We start from the raw sequence: 20,834 nt of genomic DNA on the forward strand, positions 1-20,834 counted from the left end.
AAGCCTCGTGCTAATAAAGGTGTCCTTCTTCATCAAAGTCTTACAAAAGATTTGGCTGGGTCACAGTCAATAACCAGTTTGGATACTTAATTTTCACCTGTTTATTGCACACCCAGCTCTTAGAAAGATGCTTTATCCTTTTCATGCTGTTATATACTGAAATGATCTCTGGCTTGGTCCACCTAGCTCTCTCCCAAATCTGTGTGCTTTGGGAACTGGCATGGGCTGGGGATCACCCTGGTTGCCCTCTTTTCAAAGGTGAGACTGAAACAGCTTGGACATGATCTGTTCTCTCTTGGTTGGCAGGTACAAGCCTTGGTTACACAAATAGCCTCACTGCTTGTCCCTTCTTTGTGCCCTATTAAAGCAAAGCCTAATTGTTGTGATGGAGTCTTGCATGACTTACACACAAACTGTCTTCATCAGGGCCGGGGCAGAAGGTTGAAGAGTTTGGGATACAGATGTCATGTTAAAAAGGGCAGCTAAGTAGCCCCACAGGAGAGGAAGCAAAAAGAAACACCTATGGTGTCTAACTGAAAGAGTTATCAATACAACATACATTTCCATAAACATCTTGGTTTGGGTTGCCACATGGAGAAAAACAGGCATTGCTCTGCATTGTTTGAAGCCGCAAAATAGAGGGGAAAATTATCATCATCACAACAGAAAAACAATCCCGCAACCACCTCCCCACACAATGCCAACAATAATGACATTTATATATTCCATCAATTACCATTTCCAACTCTGTTGCAGCTGTAGCTCTCAAGGACAGGACAGGCACACGCTTCGATGCATAATGCATGTACCCAGCAGCAAGCGCGGGAATGATCTGATGCTGCCAAAGCTTTAACTCGGGATGGCTTCAGCTCTGAATAAATTTTAATTAGACAAACACCTTTTTTCTGGCACTTAGGGGACTGCATGTGTCATCTCTTGATTAATCCTTCAAAACCTGAACCATTTTAATCAATTTCCACTCCTTGCAGTTACTGACACTGCGTACATGGTGTGCTGGGGAGCTACAGAGCAGCAAAGGCTTTTCCCTTTGTATCAGTGACTGGGAAACACAATGTTTTTCTGCAAGTCTTTTCACACCTGGTAGGAAAAGTGTCACTGTTACAGAAATCTGTTTCTCTAAAAGTTTAATTGGAAATTACTTATGGCCTGAATCTGGGAGGGGTGAATGTTGGTGGATTATTGTTGACAATCATGTCTTATTTTTTTACTTGATGAGCTCATTATTTGTAAGAATGTGCACTGAAGAGTCCAGCTAAACAATTTTTGTATTACGAGTAGTCTTCTGTTTATTCATTTGGACACTATTGTGCTTTACAGGTTACATGGCTAGTTAGTTATTTAACAAGGGGTTTTTTTGCCTTTTGCCTGGATTACTGAAATATTTCAAGTAAGAGAACAACCAGAAACAAACAAAAATACCTCAGCTCTGCTTTGATTTTTCTGTTAAATGTTAATATTAAAAAATACATTGTAAGAATTTTTTTGAAATGTTCATCAATACAAAATATTATTTGATGACTCAGACACCAAAAATCTAAAATCACAGTTCTTTCATTCAAAATTAAGAAAATATCTAAACTAGTTCTGAAAAATGCAAACTCAACAGTTTATGAAAGGTCCATGCAATGAACTGAAAGCATTCCTTAAAATGAATTCTGGTTAAAAACTAGAGATGAAAAATAAATTGTTGAAAATGTCATCATTCTGTTTTTCAAGGACTTCACCAACTTGTTCCTAGCCAGAAAAAATTAAGCTGCTGAGAAAACTTAACTTTAGACCATGATTTCAGCAGGTAGAAATTCATTACTGTGTTTATACGTGACATACAGGATTTGACAAATATAAAAGCCTACTGCTGCAATCTCTCTCTCTTTCTGTCCCTCTCTCCTACAGAGAGAGACAAGAAGAGTAGCTTTGAGCAGGTGCCTAACACTTCCACGGCAACGTCAAGGTGGCCCAACAAAGAAGGCACATCTAAAGTCAGGGCATCCACCAAAGATGCCCCCCTCTCCTTTTTGTAAATTGTGGTTTCATTAGAAAAAAAGAAGAGGGGGAGTCTTAACAAGATATAGATGCTGATAGAGATACTAGATACCCGTTGTAATAGCTTCCAAAAGTATGCTAAACAAAGATGTAGAGGCTGCCTACGCAATTTCTGGATAACATTTGGGAAAAGCTTTATGTAATGCAAAACTGCAACAATCAAAAATACAGGCTGCAACAGAATGAGTACACGTCTATAATGCAAAGCCTATACTGTACACTTTCATAGCTCTCTACTTCAGTCTTGCATCACCTTAAATGCTGGTTTTTTTCTTGGCATTTTTTGTTACTAAGAAATAAAATCCTCTCCCACCCACATTCTGTATCATTATTTGGCTGTTTGATGAGGACAAGTATTTGCAGTATTTACCTTCTCGGGTTTACTTGCCCCTTCTGTCACTTCTTCTTCCACTTCTTTTTCTTGCACATTCTCATTTTCATCGAGAAGTTTCATGGGTACCGGAGGGGGAAGCTCATCCTCTACATCTGGTATGTTGTCAAGAGGACTTTCTGAATTAGCGCTTTGGCGACTCTTCTTATTTCGGTCAACAGATGCATATTCTGCTGATTCAATTCTGCAGTCAGGAATCTGAGTCTGACCTTCAGACACTGTCACCGAAGTCTTTGATTTGCTGTTACAGTTCCCTTCCATGCTGACTACTGCTCCAACATCTTTAATTTCCTTCACAGTTTCATACAAGCAGTCTTCAACTATGTTCTCCTGAGAGGAGCTGTCTTTCAAGACTTCATAGGGCCCTTCCATTCCGAGACCTTGGTCATTTTCTGCATTTCTAGCTGCGATGATGGTTTCCATGGTGGTGTTAGGGGGAATACTGGGTAGTTCCCGGCTCTGGTGACATTTTATAGACTTTCCAATACTATCCTGTTGATCTAGTAGATCAGACGTCTGTACTTCTTCATAAGGCTGGATACAGGCAGTTGTACTGTCTTCGGAAAGAACTAAAGAAAATTACAAAGAAATATTTCAAACAAATGCATAACTAACGGGTCAGTGTGATTTGGTACTCTCTACATCACTTTGTTTTTGTGACACAGGGGAAGGGATAAATGATACTACTGCCTGGAAATGTCTAGTGGTCATCATGCTTTTTGTTTATCAAAAAGTTTCAGATTTCTGCACTCCACTGCTAAAATATCTTTCTCACAACATCTAAAACAGTCTGTACACCCCAAAGTCACATTATATGGCAAGAGCATTTACTGTAAGAACAGGAGACAAGGAGAGTAGGTGCAGGTGTGCATGGATATTCAGATGCCTTGTACTCAGTTTCACTGAATGATTACAAAATGCTCAGAAGTCTCAGATGGGAAACACGTGGGAAGCCTCAAACGAAGTCTTGAAAAAAAAATCCTTCATGATTTAAAAAAAAAAAATCCTTACCAGATTTAAAAAAAAAAAAAATCCTTGCTAGATTTTCCTGTTTCCATTTTCCTATTCTTTGGAATCAAAAGGAAAGTGTTCTTGCTTTCTCCCTACCCATCCGTCACCTTGTTTAACATGCTGGCCAAATTCTCACTGGAATTGCACTTCGCTCAGCCCTGCCACAGCCAGACTCCCTGCATGCTACACCAGAAGCTCCTCACCGGAAGGCTATGCCATAATTCTCTTAGTCTCGCAGCACATAATGTAGATTGACAACCTACTAACAAGCTGGCCATATGCACAAAAGAGAAGACTAGACTTCAGAAAGTAGTGTTAGGCAGAACATGTTGTCTTAAGTCCCAGAAGCAGGCCATGTGTCACTATCACTAGAGGGTATTAAAGACTGAAATCTGTGGGCTTCTCATCCCACACTGCACATGTATGACATTTGCATTCATTCAGGGATGTATACATGGGCATATACAAGCATGTTTCAGGTAATGTATGGTATGGAACTTTACACTATTTCTTTAAAAAACCACTTCTGAATAGCTTTACTTCTTCTCAATATTTTTACTGTTAGGTTCCTGTGGTACTCTCTCAACAAAATCAACATGTCCCTCCATGTGTCTGACATGATGACATAAAGTGTTGCCAAAGCAATCACTGATCTTGATCTGGTAGTTGCCACGGATGTTGCTTTTTCTACATTCTGGGCATGCAGACACGGTCAGCGCCTGCAAGGAGCTGCAAAGGTGACTGACTGCAAAACTCAGGATGGAACTGGAGGTATAAGATGGCAATCACTGTCTGAATGGGAGATGGGAGAAGGAAAACATCCTCCTTTATTTACTTAGCTCCGGCATACAACTTGAGGAGGAACAGGAGATAAGCAAGTTGTCCTACTCACTGCCTAGGATGACTGTAGATTTTCTGGAGGATGTCAGGAACCATCCTGGAGAATCTGGAACATGTTTTGCTTTTCTGGCCCTTGCTTCAGGGATTTCTGTGCTGTGCAGAGCACCGCCACAGAACCCAGACAGCACCCCCCCCCCCATTCATCCTGGAGGGGATAATCAGAAGTAATGAGAGCTCGTGTTTCTGTGCTTCTGTGGTTATGGGTAGTAGCACAAAAATGGTTAGTGTAGCTAAGGGGTTGGCATAGATAAGACAGTGCTGGCAGGCTGGGTAAAGGAAAAAACCACATCATTTGATGGTTCTGCTTCTGTAGCCCTGTCCCTACTCAAAAAGCCAGCAGAAACAGTAATAAAAAGAACTACTAACAAAAAGAGCGCATAAAATATAAGTGAGAAACTAAAGCGCATTGGTTCCCGTGATTCAGAAGGGATGTTACGCAGAGTGTAAGCTGAGTAATATCAGACAGTCTGAAAACTGTCTGCTGGCTGACAGCAGCTCTGACAGCTGCACATGTGGTGACTCATGGTAGAGAGAAATCCTTCCCTTCTACAGGGCTTTGATCTGTGCACCGAGTGCCTCTGGGAATGACACACCTAAGTACACAACAAGCCAACGGATGGAAGCAGCAATTAGCTGCAAAAACAAAGTTAAAAACATCTTTGGATACTTGTGTCTGAGGGGTAAAGGCTGAATAGCTTAGCCTCTAGTTAAAGAAGGAGATGAGGAGGTGAGCTGTAAGTTGGAGTGCAGCCGCCAGTGTTGGTGGCTAGAGTGAAGACAACAGTTGGCTTCCAGTGGCTCTGAGCTAGAGTGAGTTTATTTTTAGGTGCAGCTGAATAAAATATTTTCCAGTGATACTTCAGGGTGAATCATTTTGAGTGTTCAGCAAAGCAAAGACTGAGAAAAAAAAAAAAAAAGAAGCCTATTTATGTTGCCTGTTTTCTAAAATACAAAAATATAAGTGAGAGCCTCTCACAGTGCAGGACTGTGATCCCAAACCGTAGTCCCTGGAGGACATGAAGTATTTCCACAGTCTCCTGGAGCATTTCTGAAGCTCTAAGGTACAACTACATCTTCTGGTTTTATCTCAGTTCCATAGTTTGCCATGATTACGGAATGTCACACTGTTTGCCTGATGGCCTGGTCACTCTGCAGCTATGGCCTGGTGGCCGAGGCCTGGTGGCCCAGGGGAGGACCGTAGCACCTTCCCAGTGTTGGTTGGCATGGAGGACTGGGAGCTGGGGTAGAGGGCTGTCCCAGAGCACACCCAGCAGAGAAGATGCAGCCCAAAACACCATCATCTCCATGGGATGATCATCTCCATCGACTTACCAGCAAGGCAAATGAGGTCACAGCATTTTTTAACTTGGCCATAAGTTCTGTGTGATCTGGTGTCAGGCCTTCAGAGCTGAGCAGAGTATTCAGACAAATGGCACGACTGTGTGCTTGGAAAGCTGACGGCGAGAAACCTGAGACTGGAGGGATCACCAGTGTGCAGCTAAGGGAGGGATCATCAGTGTGCAGCTAAGGTGGGAGCTGTGAGCACTGGGATGGTGCAGCTCGCCCGTCCCACCCACAGGGGCTGCCGCTACTCACCCTCACCGTTGCTGAGTGCCCCGTTCTGTTCGCTGTTTGGGGGGGGCTCTGTAGCTGAACTTGTGATGGAATGGCTGAAAACCTCCTTGTCAGAAGGCTGCAACACAAATTATTAACCATAGGATCAGAATAAATGCTCACATGAATAGATACGCAACAAATTTCATTCTGATCTCTGGAGCTCTGACTCATAGGTATTACTGGCAGGAGATCAAACCATGCCAACTATACTCAAAGATTTAGGTGCCTGTGTTTACAGATGTTAAAGCAAATAAAAGCAAGCGTGTCCAGAGTGATCTTCCTTGAGAAGGGAGCAGCTGGCAAAGGGTATACTGCACTTGTGCTGCAAACAGAGTGAAGGAAAGGCAGGAGATTTGGAGTGCAACAGTGGAAGAAAGAGCACTGGGAAAGTGCAGATTATCAGGATCTACATAAGTTCTCCTCCTCTTCCTGTTCTGCAACTTTTAAAGGCTCCCTTGCTCAACCTCCTCGAAATTCCTGAGCTATTTTCTAATCTGTGGTATTTTGCAAGGAGCTTGGTACAAACCAACCACAAGACAGACACAAGCTGCCAGAAATAAATACTTACCACATTCATCAGATTTTCATGATCTCCATTCTGATGTCTGGCCTTCTTTTCCCTTAATGAAAAAGGCGCATAAACTGTTACTACAAATTATGCTTATATATGAATGCCAATCGTTAACAGACCTTACACAGCTGCAGGGAACAGAACTGCAATTCACAATAATATTGAAAATGGAATAACTGAAAATTATTACAGGGATTGGTATGACCTCTGAAGAGGTACAACAAACACACACAAAGCTTTTTCTCATTCAGTGTAAGATCAAAGTGAGGAGTGACTGTTGATAATTACAAGATAATGTAAATAATTACCAGAGCAGGTAGAGACAGGACAAGGGGCAATGGCTTCAAACTGAAAAAAGTAGCTTTAGATTAGATATTAGGAAGAAATTCTTTATTTGGGAGGATGGTGAGACACTGAAACAAGAGGCCCAGAGAAGTTGTGGATGCCCCATCCTCAGAAGTGTTCAAGGCAAGATTGGATGGAGCTCTGAACAACCTGGTCTAGTGAAAGGTGTCTCTGCCCATGGCAGGGGGGTTGGAACTAGATGATCTTTAAGGTCCTTTCCAACCCAGCCATTCTATGATAATAAAAATATTATTATATTTAATTTAATCATATCTGAAATGCTCAGATACACGTTTTGCTAACAGACTACTGGGGACTTCCTTCTGCTGTGTCAGTAAAACATGTTTGTTCTATGAAGAATTAGAAAAGGCCAAAAAAATCCAGCCTACTCCCACTCCGAATGCTAGTTAAAATTAATAATAAGCATGAACAATTCGAAAGGGCCTACAAATTTCATAGCAGCAGAGCTCTAAATTTTTAAAGAAATCCTGCATCATGGGGTACTTCACAGGACTCATGTTTACAGTTTTTACAACTTTGGAAATACAGCTCTTATTTAGAAATATTCTAATAACAAGCTTAAAGTAATGTTAGTACTTCCCCTAGATGAAAAGGTAAGTAAAAAGGTGAGAAAATATTGACAACATGAAACCCGTGCTTCTTCTAAAGTCTGTAGGGAACTGAACTTCCCACATTAGCAATTGTTAAAATTCTACCTAATTGGGAAATAAGAAAACAGCAAGTAAGGCTGCACCAATGCAGAACAGTGAAAGTTAAATGCTTAATTTCCTCTGTAAGTTTTTCTGATTGATATTTTAGAACAGATTTTATTCAGTTTTCCATGTTCTCATCCGTTTTTGAAGAGTAAGCCAGGAAGAAAGTTTGCATAATTTCATCTATGTGTAAACAACCTGCCCTACAGAATGACCTGAAATAAAAGATACTGTGTCCAGACTAGCAACACAAGAATTCATAAAAGAACATCACCAGAATATTTCTGGCAATGTATATCTCTAATTGCAAACACATACTCAGTGGTTTGACTCGTCTTTCTAGATATGTTTCAAGGACTGGTATGTTACAAGACAAAACACAGAATCATAGAGTCATTTAGGTTAGAAAAGGCCTTTAAGATCAAACATAGTACCTAAATGCAACGTTTCCAGGCTAAAGAATTTTTAAAGTAGATTTTTACTTTTAAATAAATTAAAAATATATAGTTCTACCATTTTTTACTCAGATATCACTGGAAACTGTGGCAATAGGAAGATACTGAAATATCACCTAATGGCTTATAAAAGCATTTCTTCTGAGTGGCCGCACAGCTCCCTCAACGCTCTCAGTGCTGAAGGGTGAAAGCACATGCTCCCATAGGCATAAGCATCCAAACCATAGATTTTGTTCTGTATTGAATCACGGATAGGGTTTTTTTTCCCCCCATACATTTGGCTCATTGAGCTATGCTTGTAAAACACAGCAATATGGACCACAGCAGTCCCACTCCTCATAGGGAAGGGTCTGGCCTGGTGGAAGGGCACCGTGGATGAAGCGCAGGCTGCCCAATGCAGTCAGCAGGGCTCAGCTTACGTGTCCTGAAGAGGCCTTGAAATGTAATAAACAAAGTCAGTAGAAGTGCCTGTACTGGTGAAATTGAACCCTCTTTTGGAGAAGAAAATAAGTATGAGGTATTAGACATCAATTAGTATCACCATTTGATCCTTCCTCAATTTTGCTTGAGTGGCAGGATCTATTCCCTAGACTTCAGGAATGGCCAAAGTAAAACTGAAATACATATAAATTGCTTTCCTTTCCTTTTTACCTATACTTTTTTGATTCTGTTCAGCGCACCTAATGTTCTCAGTTTCAGCTTATTAGTGTGATCTGCTAACAGTCAGTGTCCACCTGTGCTCATGGCTTCATTTTAGGGGAAACTGCCAAGCAAACAAAACAGTGTGCTGCTTTCACAGCAAAAGGAAAAAAAAAAAAAAAAAAGCCTTTTAGAAAGAACAGAACTGTTCCAATTCAGTTTTGCTCTGAAAAAAGATTTTGTACTGTACCTTTTCTATTTCTGTACTTAAGTCCTCAGTGTTTCCTGCTAACTAGTTATTAGTGAAGCTACGTCAATCTCTGCACTAAGTGACACGAGAGCCATTACTGCGTGCTAAGTCCCTGAACCTTACCTGTTGCAGCTGGAGCAAAGGAAGATGAGGAAGGTGAGGAACAAAAGTGTTGTCATGGCTGCCAGACTCCCCCACAGGATGACGTGGATCTGTCCACTGCCCAAGAAACCACCCTCTGGCCCCATGGTACTAGCAGGAGCTAGTGTCACTTGGGGGTGAAGAGGTTACTCCTTGGAGAAGGCTGGCATCTGTGCTGCATGCACCTTCTGTTTCTGCAGGAAGAAAAACAACGTTAGAGCTTAATAGAAGTTTTGAAGATAATGAACCTGACAGCTACAAGTCTGGCAGGAGAGATTTTCAAATCCAGATCGTACAAAAACCAGTTTCAAGTACAAGCCAGCCAGCCAAGAGATTTTCAGATACATTTCTGACATCAACATAGAACATATTTGCTAAATATTAACGCAGGATGCTACCTATCTACAATATCAATGGGGAAAAAGGTACAATATCTCTGTATTTTCAGGAAAAAGTTTATAAACCCACTTTGAGGAACAAAATCTATTTTGTGGTGATATTTGCTAATTTCATTGCAAAGTGAGCTTTCAAAACCACTACAACCTCTACAAATTTAAAAAGCCAAAAAGAGAGCTGCAGCAGGCAGCTTCTTCCCTCTCAATGTCTCCTGTCTACATGTGAATCAAGTCTTAAAGTGTAATGGCAAATAATCTTCGTAAGTCTTTGAAAGGAATACCACAAACACCTTTCTTGCAGCAGGTAAGATCTAGTTGTATTTTCTGAATAGCATGTCTGGAGAGTAACAATATGGAACTTTCTTTTTTTTGCTTCTCCCCACCTGAGTCTAAGAAAACAACAGAAAAGCAGACAAAGTGGTTTTCAACAACTTGAATAAACACAGCTTTTGCTACAGCAGAGCAGCCCCTGGAGAAACATCCCAGGTGAACACAATTTAGGCGATACAAGTTTTGGTATACAATATATTCCAGGATTCTTTACATATTTTTAATGTAATACATTGTTGACATGGCAAAATTAAAAAGAGGTATTTCATTCTGCACTGCTGAAGGTATCAGTTTCTCCATAATTCAGGAAGAGGTTATGCAAAGTCCATTTACAGGCTTTCTTTACAAGTGACATTTCTGTTCCTGCATAAAATGGGCTCATTGTTTTTGACCATGTAGGATCATACTTCTGAACTCCTTCCAAGAGGTAGCAGCTCTTACTAATAAATCCACAGTGGATAAAAGCTTTTTAATTTTTTTTCTTTTAGATAATAATGGCACGGATATACCTTGAAATGGGAAGCAACAAAGAAAAGATGGCAAAAGTCGTCATTTAGAAAACATTACAAAGCACACCGCTGGCTGCCTTAACTGACTCCAAACCTTTGTTAAGGGCTTTGAACAAAAAGCATTTTTCTTTTCAAGTTTTATTTTTTGTGAATTTTCAAAGACATTTTTGTTGTCTTTTCTTCCTCAGTCTTCCCCAGCAATAAAAAGGAATTCAAATGAAAAAAGAAACTGTTTTTCCCCCAAATAGTGGGCAAATAAAAATAAAAGAAAAAGAATAGGGATTTAAAAATTATTTTCTTAAAACAGAAACACATATTTATTTCCTTTAAAAGCAGACACAGAGCTGCCTTGAAAGATATTAAATAATTCTACAAAGTTCATAATTTTGTACCTACTCTGGAGAACAATACTATACTCCTCTCAGAAGACTAAGCAGTGTAACATAAGCTACTGTGGTGGGAAAAATTATTCTTTCATTCTAAATATATATTCTTAAGGCTCCTGGCCTTTATTTAAAGATAATATTTGAGCTAAGGAAAGCTAAGGCTACATGGGGAGCAGCCCCATGGAAAAGCTGCATCTTTGAAGACTTCAGTACAGAGTTAGGAAGTGTTGGGATGAGCAGGAGCAGATGGAGTTCAGATTGAACTTCAAAAGGACTGAGATCAGAGAGAGACAGTCAAGGGAGACCTACATATGATGTCAGGAGTGAAGTGTGAGACTGATGCTAGACATGAGGCATCCCACCAGGCAGAAGCCAAAACAGCAAAGGGAACGACCGAAGACAGAAGATGTAGTTAATTTACAGGAAAAGAGCAAGAATTGCTTTGACTGTAAGTTGAGAGAAAGAGGTCAGAAAAGGACAAAAAAGTACAGTGGCACTTGAACCAGGGGAGGCAACCACTGGAGACACCAGTTACCTGTGCAAATAGAATAGAGTAATAACTAGGAATGGACTGATGACAGATGAAGCCCTCCATAAAGGAAGCTGAGCAGGCAAGACATGACCAGTGACTCCTCTTAGCTCCTTGAAAGGCAAGAGTTTGGTGTAAGTGCTAGAGGACCTAGAAGCTATGCAGCATACAGGACAACCATAAGTCAATATAAAATAAAAAAACCTGGCCTTCCCCAGTACCTAAAGGGGACCTACAGGAAAGCCAGACAGAGTCTTTTTACGAGGGCACGTAGTGACAGGGCAAGGGGCAATGGTTTCAAACTGAAAGAGTGTATATTAGGAAGATATTTTATTTAGATATCAGGAAGATTTTTTTTACAGTGAGGGCAATTGAGCTACTGTAGGAGCTTGCCCAGAGAAGCTATCAATGCCCCATCCCTGGAAGTGTTCAAAGCCCAGCTGGATGGGACTTTGAGCAACCTGGTCTAGTGGAAGGTGTCCCTGCCTACAGCAGGGGGTTGGAACTAGATGACCTTTAAGATCATTTCCAACCCTGGTCATTCTATGATTCTATGATTCTGCATTCACCCTCTGTGAACCCTTCTCATGTAGTGACATCAGAGGGCTTACTCCTTCTGCTTAATGCCTCCCTAAAGATGAGGCTGAAATAGTATTCACTCAGGTTGGTGCCCTTAACACAGGAGAGTTTCTGAAGTAATTGAATCTGGACTAGTACCCATCAGCTGGCCAAACCAACCCTGGGCAGGCACCTGCCAGAGAGACACACTGAAAACAAAATGGACTGGACTCCTTCTTATTCTGCTAGGTGAATGCCTGGACTGTAAAATATTAATGTATGCCTAATACTTTGGATTTTGGAGCTGCTACAGAGGCTAGCTTTAAAGAGAAGCTTACTTGCAGTCATAAAGATGGAACAACAAGCAGCTAATTTCCAAAAGCACTCAGACAGCTAAAATTATTAACTCCTGCTTTTACAATAAAAAGTGATATCGTGCTGCCCCCTGGTGAATCTCTCCGTTCGGGAAGTGGGATTTGTGGCTCTTGCGAGGGTGCTTCAGAGCTGGATGTTACTGAGCTGTTGCTACAGATGGAGTTCACAAGGGGCCCTTTATCCATCGGGCTGGAAGAGGTCCTACCTCCACCACTGGAAGGCTGTCAGACTCAAACAGTTCAACCTTGCACAAAGACATTGCTGAGACAGAATAATGGTCAAAGGAACTGGTTTTGTTGTTTTGGGTTTTTTTTAAAATGATTTTCCTATGTGATGATCTTGTAAGATGAAGATTTCTTCCACAGATATCTCCATACACCCTTTCCACAGATATTTCCATACAAGCTCCTGGAGATGCTGAACTCTAAACAAGAGTAACAGAAATGGGCCTGAAACATCTGAATAAGAAATCTGGTTATTTCATCCATGGCAAAATGAAAACAGTCTGTGTTCATGTTTCAAAGTCCCTATCACTTCAGAAAACTAATCCTTCCACTATACAGGATAACATTTCTCCTTCTTGTGGGAAATTCTTTTTGCTTTTTAGACATCAATATTTGCAATTATTGGAACCCGTATGACAAATAACACCTGTAGCCATTTCCTCAAAATTGCACTTAAACGCTCAATTATGTTTGCGGTTTCAGAACAACAGATATTTCGTTGCATGACCGGCACTTCTATGGTAAATAATGTGTTATTTTTGTTTGCAACTGTTGCAGGGATAAAGCAGAGCTGAGGCAGTTCAGCCTCAGTTGATGATGAGGGGAATGTATGATGGACAAGTATAAATTTGGTCCCATTTCTATGTGGAGTGAAGCAGATACACAGGCTGCCACTTCGGGGAGCACATGGAGTGTGAGTTTTAACTAGTGGGGAAGCTGCTGCAAAAGCTTGGACTGAGACCTGAACACCTCTGAAGCCTGGGATCTCAAAGACCCAACGAGCTTCAGGTCCAGGATCGGGCCTGGATTTTCTGAGCAAAGACCTGCCTGAGCTCATGGTGATGCACATACAGGCTGTGCTTGTGAGAGGCAGACGCTGTGGCCTGGTGGCCCAGCAGGAGGTGGCAGCGTGTCCCTTTCTGGCCACTTTCCCCTTGGCTCGTGGGTTTTAGAGCAGTTTCATTCATGTCCTGCTGCAAACAACGCTCAGCCCACGCCTTCCAGAGGGGGAAGAGTGGGAAAAAAACAATAGCTTCACCTCTCTGGGTTTCTTAATGAATTATAGATGGAGCATAGGCAAGAGAAAAATTGTTCTGACAACTGAGCAACTTTAAATGCGAGAAGCCAAACACGACAGGACAGGAGAGATTCATGGAGGGCTTTGGGACTGCGACTCGCTGTCCTGGGCTGTCAGGCTGTATTCGGCTAATGGGGGCATTGCCCTGGAGCTTCACATGGTCGCCTGGTTCAAGTGCTCCTTTCTGAACTGCTCAATCTCCTGCTCTCTTCTCCTTCCCACCCCTCCTACTCCTAGCGCCTTCAGTTTCCCCCTGCTTAACTGCAAAACACATTAGTGAGATCACCCAAGTCAGAAGATCCCCTCCACCCCAAGAGTACAGACCTAGCAAGCAGCATGGGGAGTGGGAAAGAAGGTCAGACTTTTTAAATGAGATTTTTATTACTCTGGTAGCAAGCCCCCAGAGTGCTGCGCTAAGCCAGAAAATGGGGAAGTACAAGATATGTGGACCTATAAACTGAAACGGGCTGAGAAGTATGAAACTAATGTCTTCTTGTCTACATCCAGCTGCAAATGCTGTAATTCAACCACAAAACCAGAACTGGAACCTGGGCTACAACAAACAGACAGCAGAAGAAATTGTCCTGCAGATGTGAAGGACATAAAGCTTTCTATCTTCTGTTCCTCTAAATCCTGAAAACAGACTTTCTCCATGAAGCCAGTATCCTCCAGGAGACCCTCTCCAAAAAGCTCCCTCGGGAACTTCAGGCCCAGCTCAGGCACCAGTGGGCACAGTGTTATTTCCAAGTGCCCAAAGACTGAGCACCTCCTTTGTATGTGACACCCTCAGGCCACCCTAAAGAAAACACCCAAAGACAGGAAATCTACAACCCCTGTACCAACCATGAGTTCACATCAAACTACAAACTTGATTTAGAGAAGGAGGAGGACATGGCAGAAGCACTTTACTCAATCCAGCACTATTTTTATGTCAGGATTGTTCTCTGCGTGCATGGAAATACCATGCCACTGGCAGGGAAATCCCATTCGTGCTCTTAGCACAACCTTAAGTGTAGTACTATGCTGAACTGGGTTAAAATGAACTTAAAGTACCCTTCCTTCACCCAAACAACCTTTATTTAAACCTCTTGATTTTAAATTGAAAGTGTTTTCTGCCCTTTCCGCTATGTGGCCTAAGCAAGCCTTAACAGCAGAGCACCTGGAGGCAGCTCCTGAGTGTCTCTGTTCTGTAATTTGCCACAGCTAGTGGATTCCTGACACCATAACCTAACATGGTGTTACACCCAAATTTTGTGACATCATCAGGGCTGCATTTGTTCTTCTGTGAGCAAAATGCTTGGGCCAAACATTTCATAGGTATCTCCTACTGCAAGTCCTAGTTTGGAGCCTGTCTGCAGAAGCTGATGGGAGTTGTGCTTTGAACATTAAGGTTGGATTCACAGCAGTAAATAAACACGTTGAAGATAACTGTCTTGTACAGCCCAAGCCCACATTCTTAAACTGTCTTATTCTCCACAGAATGGTGGTTGTATCCAAATTATCTTCCAGGACTGGTTCCTGACCAGAGTTAACTCTCAGTGGTGCCTGGGATTAGTTTTGAGAAAAACCTTTTGACTGCAGTCAAAAATATGATTCAGGCTGTTCTAACTTGGTAAAACCAGATCCTTCCTATCTTAGATTGAGCATCTGGTAACAGTGGGACCTTTGGACCTTGATTCCCCTGTGCTAGAACTCCTCTCAGTACTTCTTTACCACAGGTCATGTCCAGCTTTTTACTCATGTTGAAATAGATGACACTGTGAAACAGTCTGAAAATACAAACAATTATCCTTGTTTTCATTGGTGTTAAGTGAACAAAAGCAATCGCAATTAAATGCTTCTGGGGCCAGTAGGTAACAGGATTACTGTTTGCACTGAGGTCCTGCATGGCAGAACCTCTCCTAACACCACAGTGTCACTAGCATCAAGATTGTGAAGTTTCTTCAAATGCACTGCAAAAGAGTTGTAAGACCAATTTGTAATCAGTTGATTTACTGTTTCTGCATCTGTGATACCTTCTTTTGGCTTTTAGCTGTTTAAATGCAGATCCAATACTGAACTACACAACCCTTAAAACCAAGATTACCTTTCTCATGCAGTACCTACTGCATTTCGCTTTGGAGGTTCCTATGCACTAAATCAGGACAGATCCTTTCCTACAACAGGTTAAAACCCTTCTGGTGCAGTTATGTCTTGAGCTCCTTGGCTTGGCAGCACCCATTTAACGAGAACAGTTCAAGACAGACAAGTCTTATTCCAAGTAGTAAAGACCAAATGTGCACATAATTAAGGCCTGGTCCTGAAAGCCTGATGCTGGAAGGAATTACTGACATGGACTGAGCTGCTCTTACAGGCTGTCAGACAAGCCTTGCAGAGACTGTGCACGCCGTAAGCTTTCAAAATAGTTCATGTTTCTGCTTTGTGCAGCAGCAGAATAATGAGGTTCTGATCTAATTCCCCAATGTATCTACTTTTACGGAAATCAGAGCTGGCTTATCAAAGGATGTGTGTGCTCTATAATGCAAAAATAGATCTAAGACAAAACTGAACAGTCCCAAGCCACTGGTCACTTTTAACCCCTTCTAAGCTTTAACATCTCCTAGAGGGGAAAAAAGTCTGTCTGAAACCATCTATCTGTGGCACTGCAGAAAATTTAAAAAAGGCTTTTTTCAGTAACAAATGCTGATCTACGTCACAATCTGCATTCATACTCCAAGCAACTCATTCATGCCTTGTCAGACCACGTCACCTCAAGGTTAACATATTCAAAGTTGACCTGACCTCTCCTTCCACTCTTTGCTTTCTGTTCCTACTAGAATTTTTGCAAGTCCACAGGAGCCTGCAGTGCAGGCAGCCTCTCCTCAGAAAGAAAGAAATTTGGGAAGTGGAAAGAATCAGGAAAGTTGTATGAACAATTAAGTGTGTGAATTCAAGAGCTCATGTCAAGGCAGTGGAATAGTTTCTATTAAAATGGTGGAGAATTTCAGAAAATAAGAGATGTCGCTAGCAAGGTTTTCTAGCAGGCTGTAAAACCAGATTTCCAAAGGAAGGTGAGCATAATTGCATGTGAACGTGATTATGTCTCCGTGAGACATAGGCTGCATCCTGGGGTTAATACACATGCATAATTATGCACCTCACTTGTCACGTAGCTAGCACAATTATTTCCCACATTCACAAGGTCTTTCTGCATATAAACCATATGCTCACAAATCTCTGACAAAAGTAGCTTCCTCTATAAATCAGGCCTTGAGCAAACAGGTTTTTAAACTAATAACTTAAAGCTCACAAATTCATTCCACAGTGGCTAGTGACGATACCCCCCATTCCAGTACCAGCAGTACAAACCTCCCCAAGCACAAGCAGGGAGAAACAGAGTGCTGAGGCCACAGCTCTCAAATGCAGAGCATCAGCTCGGCTTGGCCAGCTGCTGAGGAAGAAAATGATAATGAAGCCTCTGTGCAACAGCCCCTAGGAACACCACCACATATTTTCACCAGGCTGTAGCAGCCAAATAATGACTGTTTCGAATGCGACAGCAGAAAAGCTTTATCTGCTGAGTGACCATGCCAAAGATTACAGCTTAATTGTAGCATTATTATGTTCTTTCCCACACCCCCACAATCTCCCATATTGCTTTCTGGCTGCAGTGGGGTAATCAGACCACGATTATTGCATACTTTAGAGTATATAGAAATGAAAGCTGTCTTTGTGTTTTCCAGCTCTGACACAACTACTCCTGATAGCTTTGCTTTTCCTGGAACTGGATGCTCTTTCATATTAAACATGGTCTGTTTGTAACTGTACTTTGCTGTTTATGTAATTCTACCGTGCCAAGTCCCTTTCAGTCTTTGCAGTGCAATCACATTTCAAGCAACCCTTTTGCAAAATCAGGTAGTAATAATGGAAACAGATAAGTTCCCCCTAGCCTGGGAAGTGGGCACACACAGAGATTGCCTCAGTCATCTGACCTAAAAGACCTTTAAAATCCATGGCAATCATACTTGTTCTCAAATTGGTGTTTGAATCAGACACATAAAACATAACAAATAGATATTACTTTTCCAGAGGCTATTTCCAATTTCCAAAGGACTCCGATCTTGTAAAATTGCAAAAGACTGCAAAATATGCAGCAGCAAAACACAATGCTTTGATTGTCCCCAATGAAATGTTGCCTTTTTTTTTTTTTTTTTTTTTTAAAGAGACTCCTATTTAAAATGGGGTTCCTCTTCTGTACGTTTACATCTCTAAAAACAGGCTTCTGTTCACCCAGATGCTATCTACAGGGTCCCACCTGAGAGATCTCACCTCTGTTCTCATCACAGGAGAAGGCTAAATGAATTCTGCTGATACTGAACTTTTAGACTGCTCAAATGTTACTATTCATAGTGAGATTAACTCTACCTAAAATGAGAAATTAAAAAAATGTCTGTATCCAACTGTCAGGACACTACAGCCTTTTAATGTGCCTTGAATGAGATCCCCTCCAAAATGAAGCACACCAAAAAATTTTGAAAAATATAACCGAAAGAGTTTTAAATCTAAGCAGCCCAGATTACTGAGTGCCAAATGCTAGGATATAATCAATAGATATAAATGTCTGGAAGACAGAAGAGTTGCAAGAAAACTAAGTGATGGTCCTTGCAGGTCAAGCAAAAATTATGTCAGAAGGGCCTGTTATATTTAAGATTAAATAATCTTGAAGTAAAAAGAATTAGTGAGAATTGAGGTGTGATATTCCACAGTAAGAGAGTCAGCAGTCATTTAACTTAGTGACAGACCAATTTTAAGAAAACAGTGTTCACCTTACAATGTGCTTTGTAAAGGTGAAGAGCTATTTCAAGCTCAAATTTCTCATTTCAGTTTAATTGATTCAATAAGGTGATTTTTAACCTTTTAGCATTTGTATATCATTAGGAATGTCAGCTCTTCTTAAATATTTGGTGTATATATGCACAGCCTTCTTCGTTTCTGGAGACGGTCCCTGTCTTGAAGAGTTTACTTGTTACTGAGATAAGACAAAGGCAGTACATGACCGAATTCCTGTGTAGGAAACTTCCTGCCCAAGATAAAGAAAGATTTTGGGGTTTTTGAAGAGCTCTTTGAACTTATCCCAGACACCTTGTGTCCCCACTCAGTGCTTCATCTACATGATCTTCCTTTTCTCCTTTGAGCTGAAAACATAGTCATGTGATCCTTGAGGATAGGTGCCACTCTAACTTCAGTCATCTAAAAATCATCTAAACTGGCTGCCTGTATGCTCTACATGGTCAGTGAAGACTAACCTCTCTGCCTGTAGAGTGAGGAGTACCTTCAAAGGTAGCTGTGAAGGTCTTACCTAGTCTCTTACAGACTAGTGAGCTTTCAGAGACCTACAAATAGGAGAGGAGGTATCTATAAATCATGGTCAAAAGTAGGGGAGGTTAATGTGTGATGACCCGCTAGGAAAGATGCTCCGATGCATTCCTTAGAGTTGACCTCCTTGGCTGGCACATCAAAACAATGTGGCTAACTAAGCCTTTGGACAGGGGTAGCAGCACTGACACAGCCTCGTTGTTGCACAATTTCATTGCAATTTCTCTCCGAGACTCGCATAATGGTGTAATTCTGTCCTTTCATTTGGAAGCAGAGCCGGGGTAAATGAAATCACCACTTGCTTTTGACAGTTCAGCATATCCTGCAGCTTCACCTCCCCACTGAGGTGCAGGCAGTGCCCTGCTTGGCACCTGCAGCAACATGGGGTAAGGAGGCAAAATAAACCCAACTGTTTCCTGCCATTGCGTACCAATGTCGTGACATGTGGTACATTTTTATCTACCTCCTCTCCTGCTGTGGTGAGGGAAATACAAGTCTCTGGGCTTGATCCCAATAGACCAAGGCAGCAGAAACTAATCATGAGTCCTGCAGGAGTGATCTGCAAGCTGGGTAGCCCCCCTCCAACACACCCAAACCCCTCACTCCCTCATCATGACACACAGCAAATACAATTACAAGATCTAATCAACTGCAACTAATGTAATTCTGAAAGTCTTCACAGCTAATGAAAACCAGGTCCTCCCCTTCTCAATTTAATTGAGATGTTTGGTTCACTCACTGTGGAAAAGAAACCCTCCATAAAGTTATGTATGAATATTGCATTTACATATCCAGCCTGTCACAGTATTGGACTTTTTTCTCCTGACTGTTGGATATATAATGGCAGAAAACCATCTGCGAAGGGAAATGGACTTCACAAAATAAATACTTTCTCACATTGTTTCAAGGGAAACCTCCAGTCCGAATGTCATCTACTAGCTTCCACTTTGTAGTCTGAACTTGGTATAAACAGAATATTTCCTTAACATGAATAAATCATGATCCCTAGTAAAAATACACTCCTCTTGCATTTAAGCAAGAATCAGAAGACAGAATTTGGCCTATAGCTTGTAAACTCAAATTGGTTGAATAACAAATGACTAAAAAAAAAAATCCTTTTTTTCTCCTTCCTCCAGTCTGTTCTTTTTGCTGCCTGCTGGCATCAGTTTTTCTGCAGTTTAAGCATCACTAATGCTGCAAGACTTCCCCTGCCTCTGTGTTTTCCCATGTTACTATGATTAGCATTATTTTAGCAGGAATTTTCATCTACAATATGGGTAGCACTGCAGAGAGAAAAAAATACATCATGCCTCCTGCAAAAAAAGTTTTGCTCCTAATTTGCATTACAGGCTGCCAAAGCATGATGACAGAGAAGCAATGGCTGGTAGGCAGGACAAGCACAGCATCACATCACTTCATGCAATCAATAACCAGCCTGGCTTTGCTTCTTCCAGGTTTCTCTTTTATGTTTACCCAAATCGTTACTTTTTCTCCACAGAACGTGGCCTTGTTAAGGTTTTGAAAGAGAAGAGTAAGACTTGAATTGGATGAAAACCTGTAAAGATACAACATAGCTGCTTTTCAGGGACAGGAGAGACAGTCAAGACAGACTAGGTAAGAAGAACAGTCTTGCACTGGTGATGTATGAGGGAAGAGCAGAGAGCAAGCTCAAAACCTTTGTATGACCGATGAGCAGTAAGCACATCTCATTCACCGAGTAGCTGATGGGAGTCTTCAGATGTGTAGATGTGACCACAGCATACACATGCACACACACACACCAGAGGCCTGCACCCACATCCATAAAACAGCTACTGCCTCTGCTCCTGCATGGCCAGGAGGCCTTCACTTCTCTGTCCTCTTGCCTCCTCCCGGTACCTTCAGCCACTCTCTGCAATCTGCAGAGCCTCGTTCTTCCTTCTGTGACTGCCTCCTCCTCCTCCTTTCCAGAGGCCACGCCAGTGCTGCTGCAGTGCCACAGCTCCACGAGCTGCCCTC

At 41.7% G+C, this 20,834-nt stretch overlaps 1 protein-coding gene across 2 annotated transcripts in view; it reads right to left on the reverse strand.

Moving 5' to 3' along the window:
• The window catches only part of PAG1 (phosphoprotein membrane anchor with glycosphingolipid microdomains 1), a 103,212-nt gene that overhangs the window by 6,493 nt on the left and 75,885 nt on the right, over positions 1 to 20,834 (reverse strand). For both annotated transcript variants that reach the window (XM_027893073.1, XM_027893072.1), the window contains exons 3-6: positions 9,080 to 9,291; positions 6,552 to 6,603; positions 5,963 to 6,059; positions 2,435 to 3,024 (exon numbers count right to left, since the gene is read on the reverse strand). In XM_027893073.1, the coding sequence (XP_027748874.1) occupies positions 2,435 to 3,024; positions 5,963 to 6,059; positions 6,552 to 6,603; positions 9,080 to 9,204 (864 nt within the window). In that variant the 5' untranslated portion in view covers positions 9,205 to 9,291. The remainder of the gene's footprint in view (positions 1 to 2,434; positions 3,025 to 5,962; positions 6,060 to 6,551; positions 6,604 to 9,079; positions 9,292 to 20,834) is intronic.

Source organism: Empidonax traillii, unplaced genomic scaffold, assembly GCF_003031625.1.
Source record: "Empidonax traillii isolate 1590-97213 ecotype Southwest subspecies unplaced genomic scaffold, ASM303162v1 scaffold378:size984864, whole genome shotgun sequence".
In the NCBI taxonomy this organism is placed as follows: domain Eukaryota; kingdom Metazoa; phylum Chordata; class Aves; order Passeriformes; family Tyrannidae; genus Empidonax; species Empidonax traillii.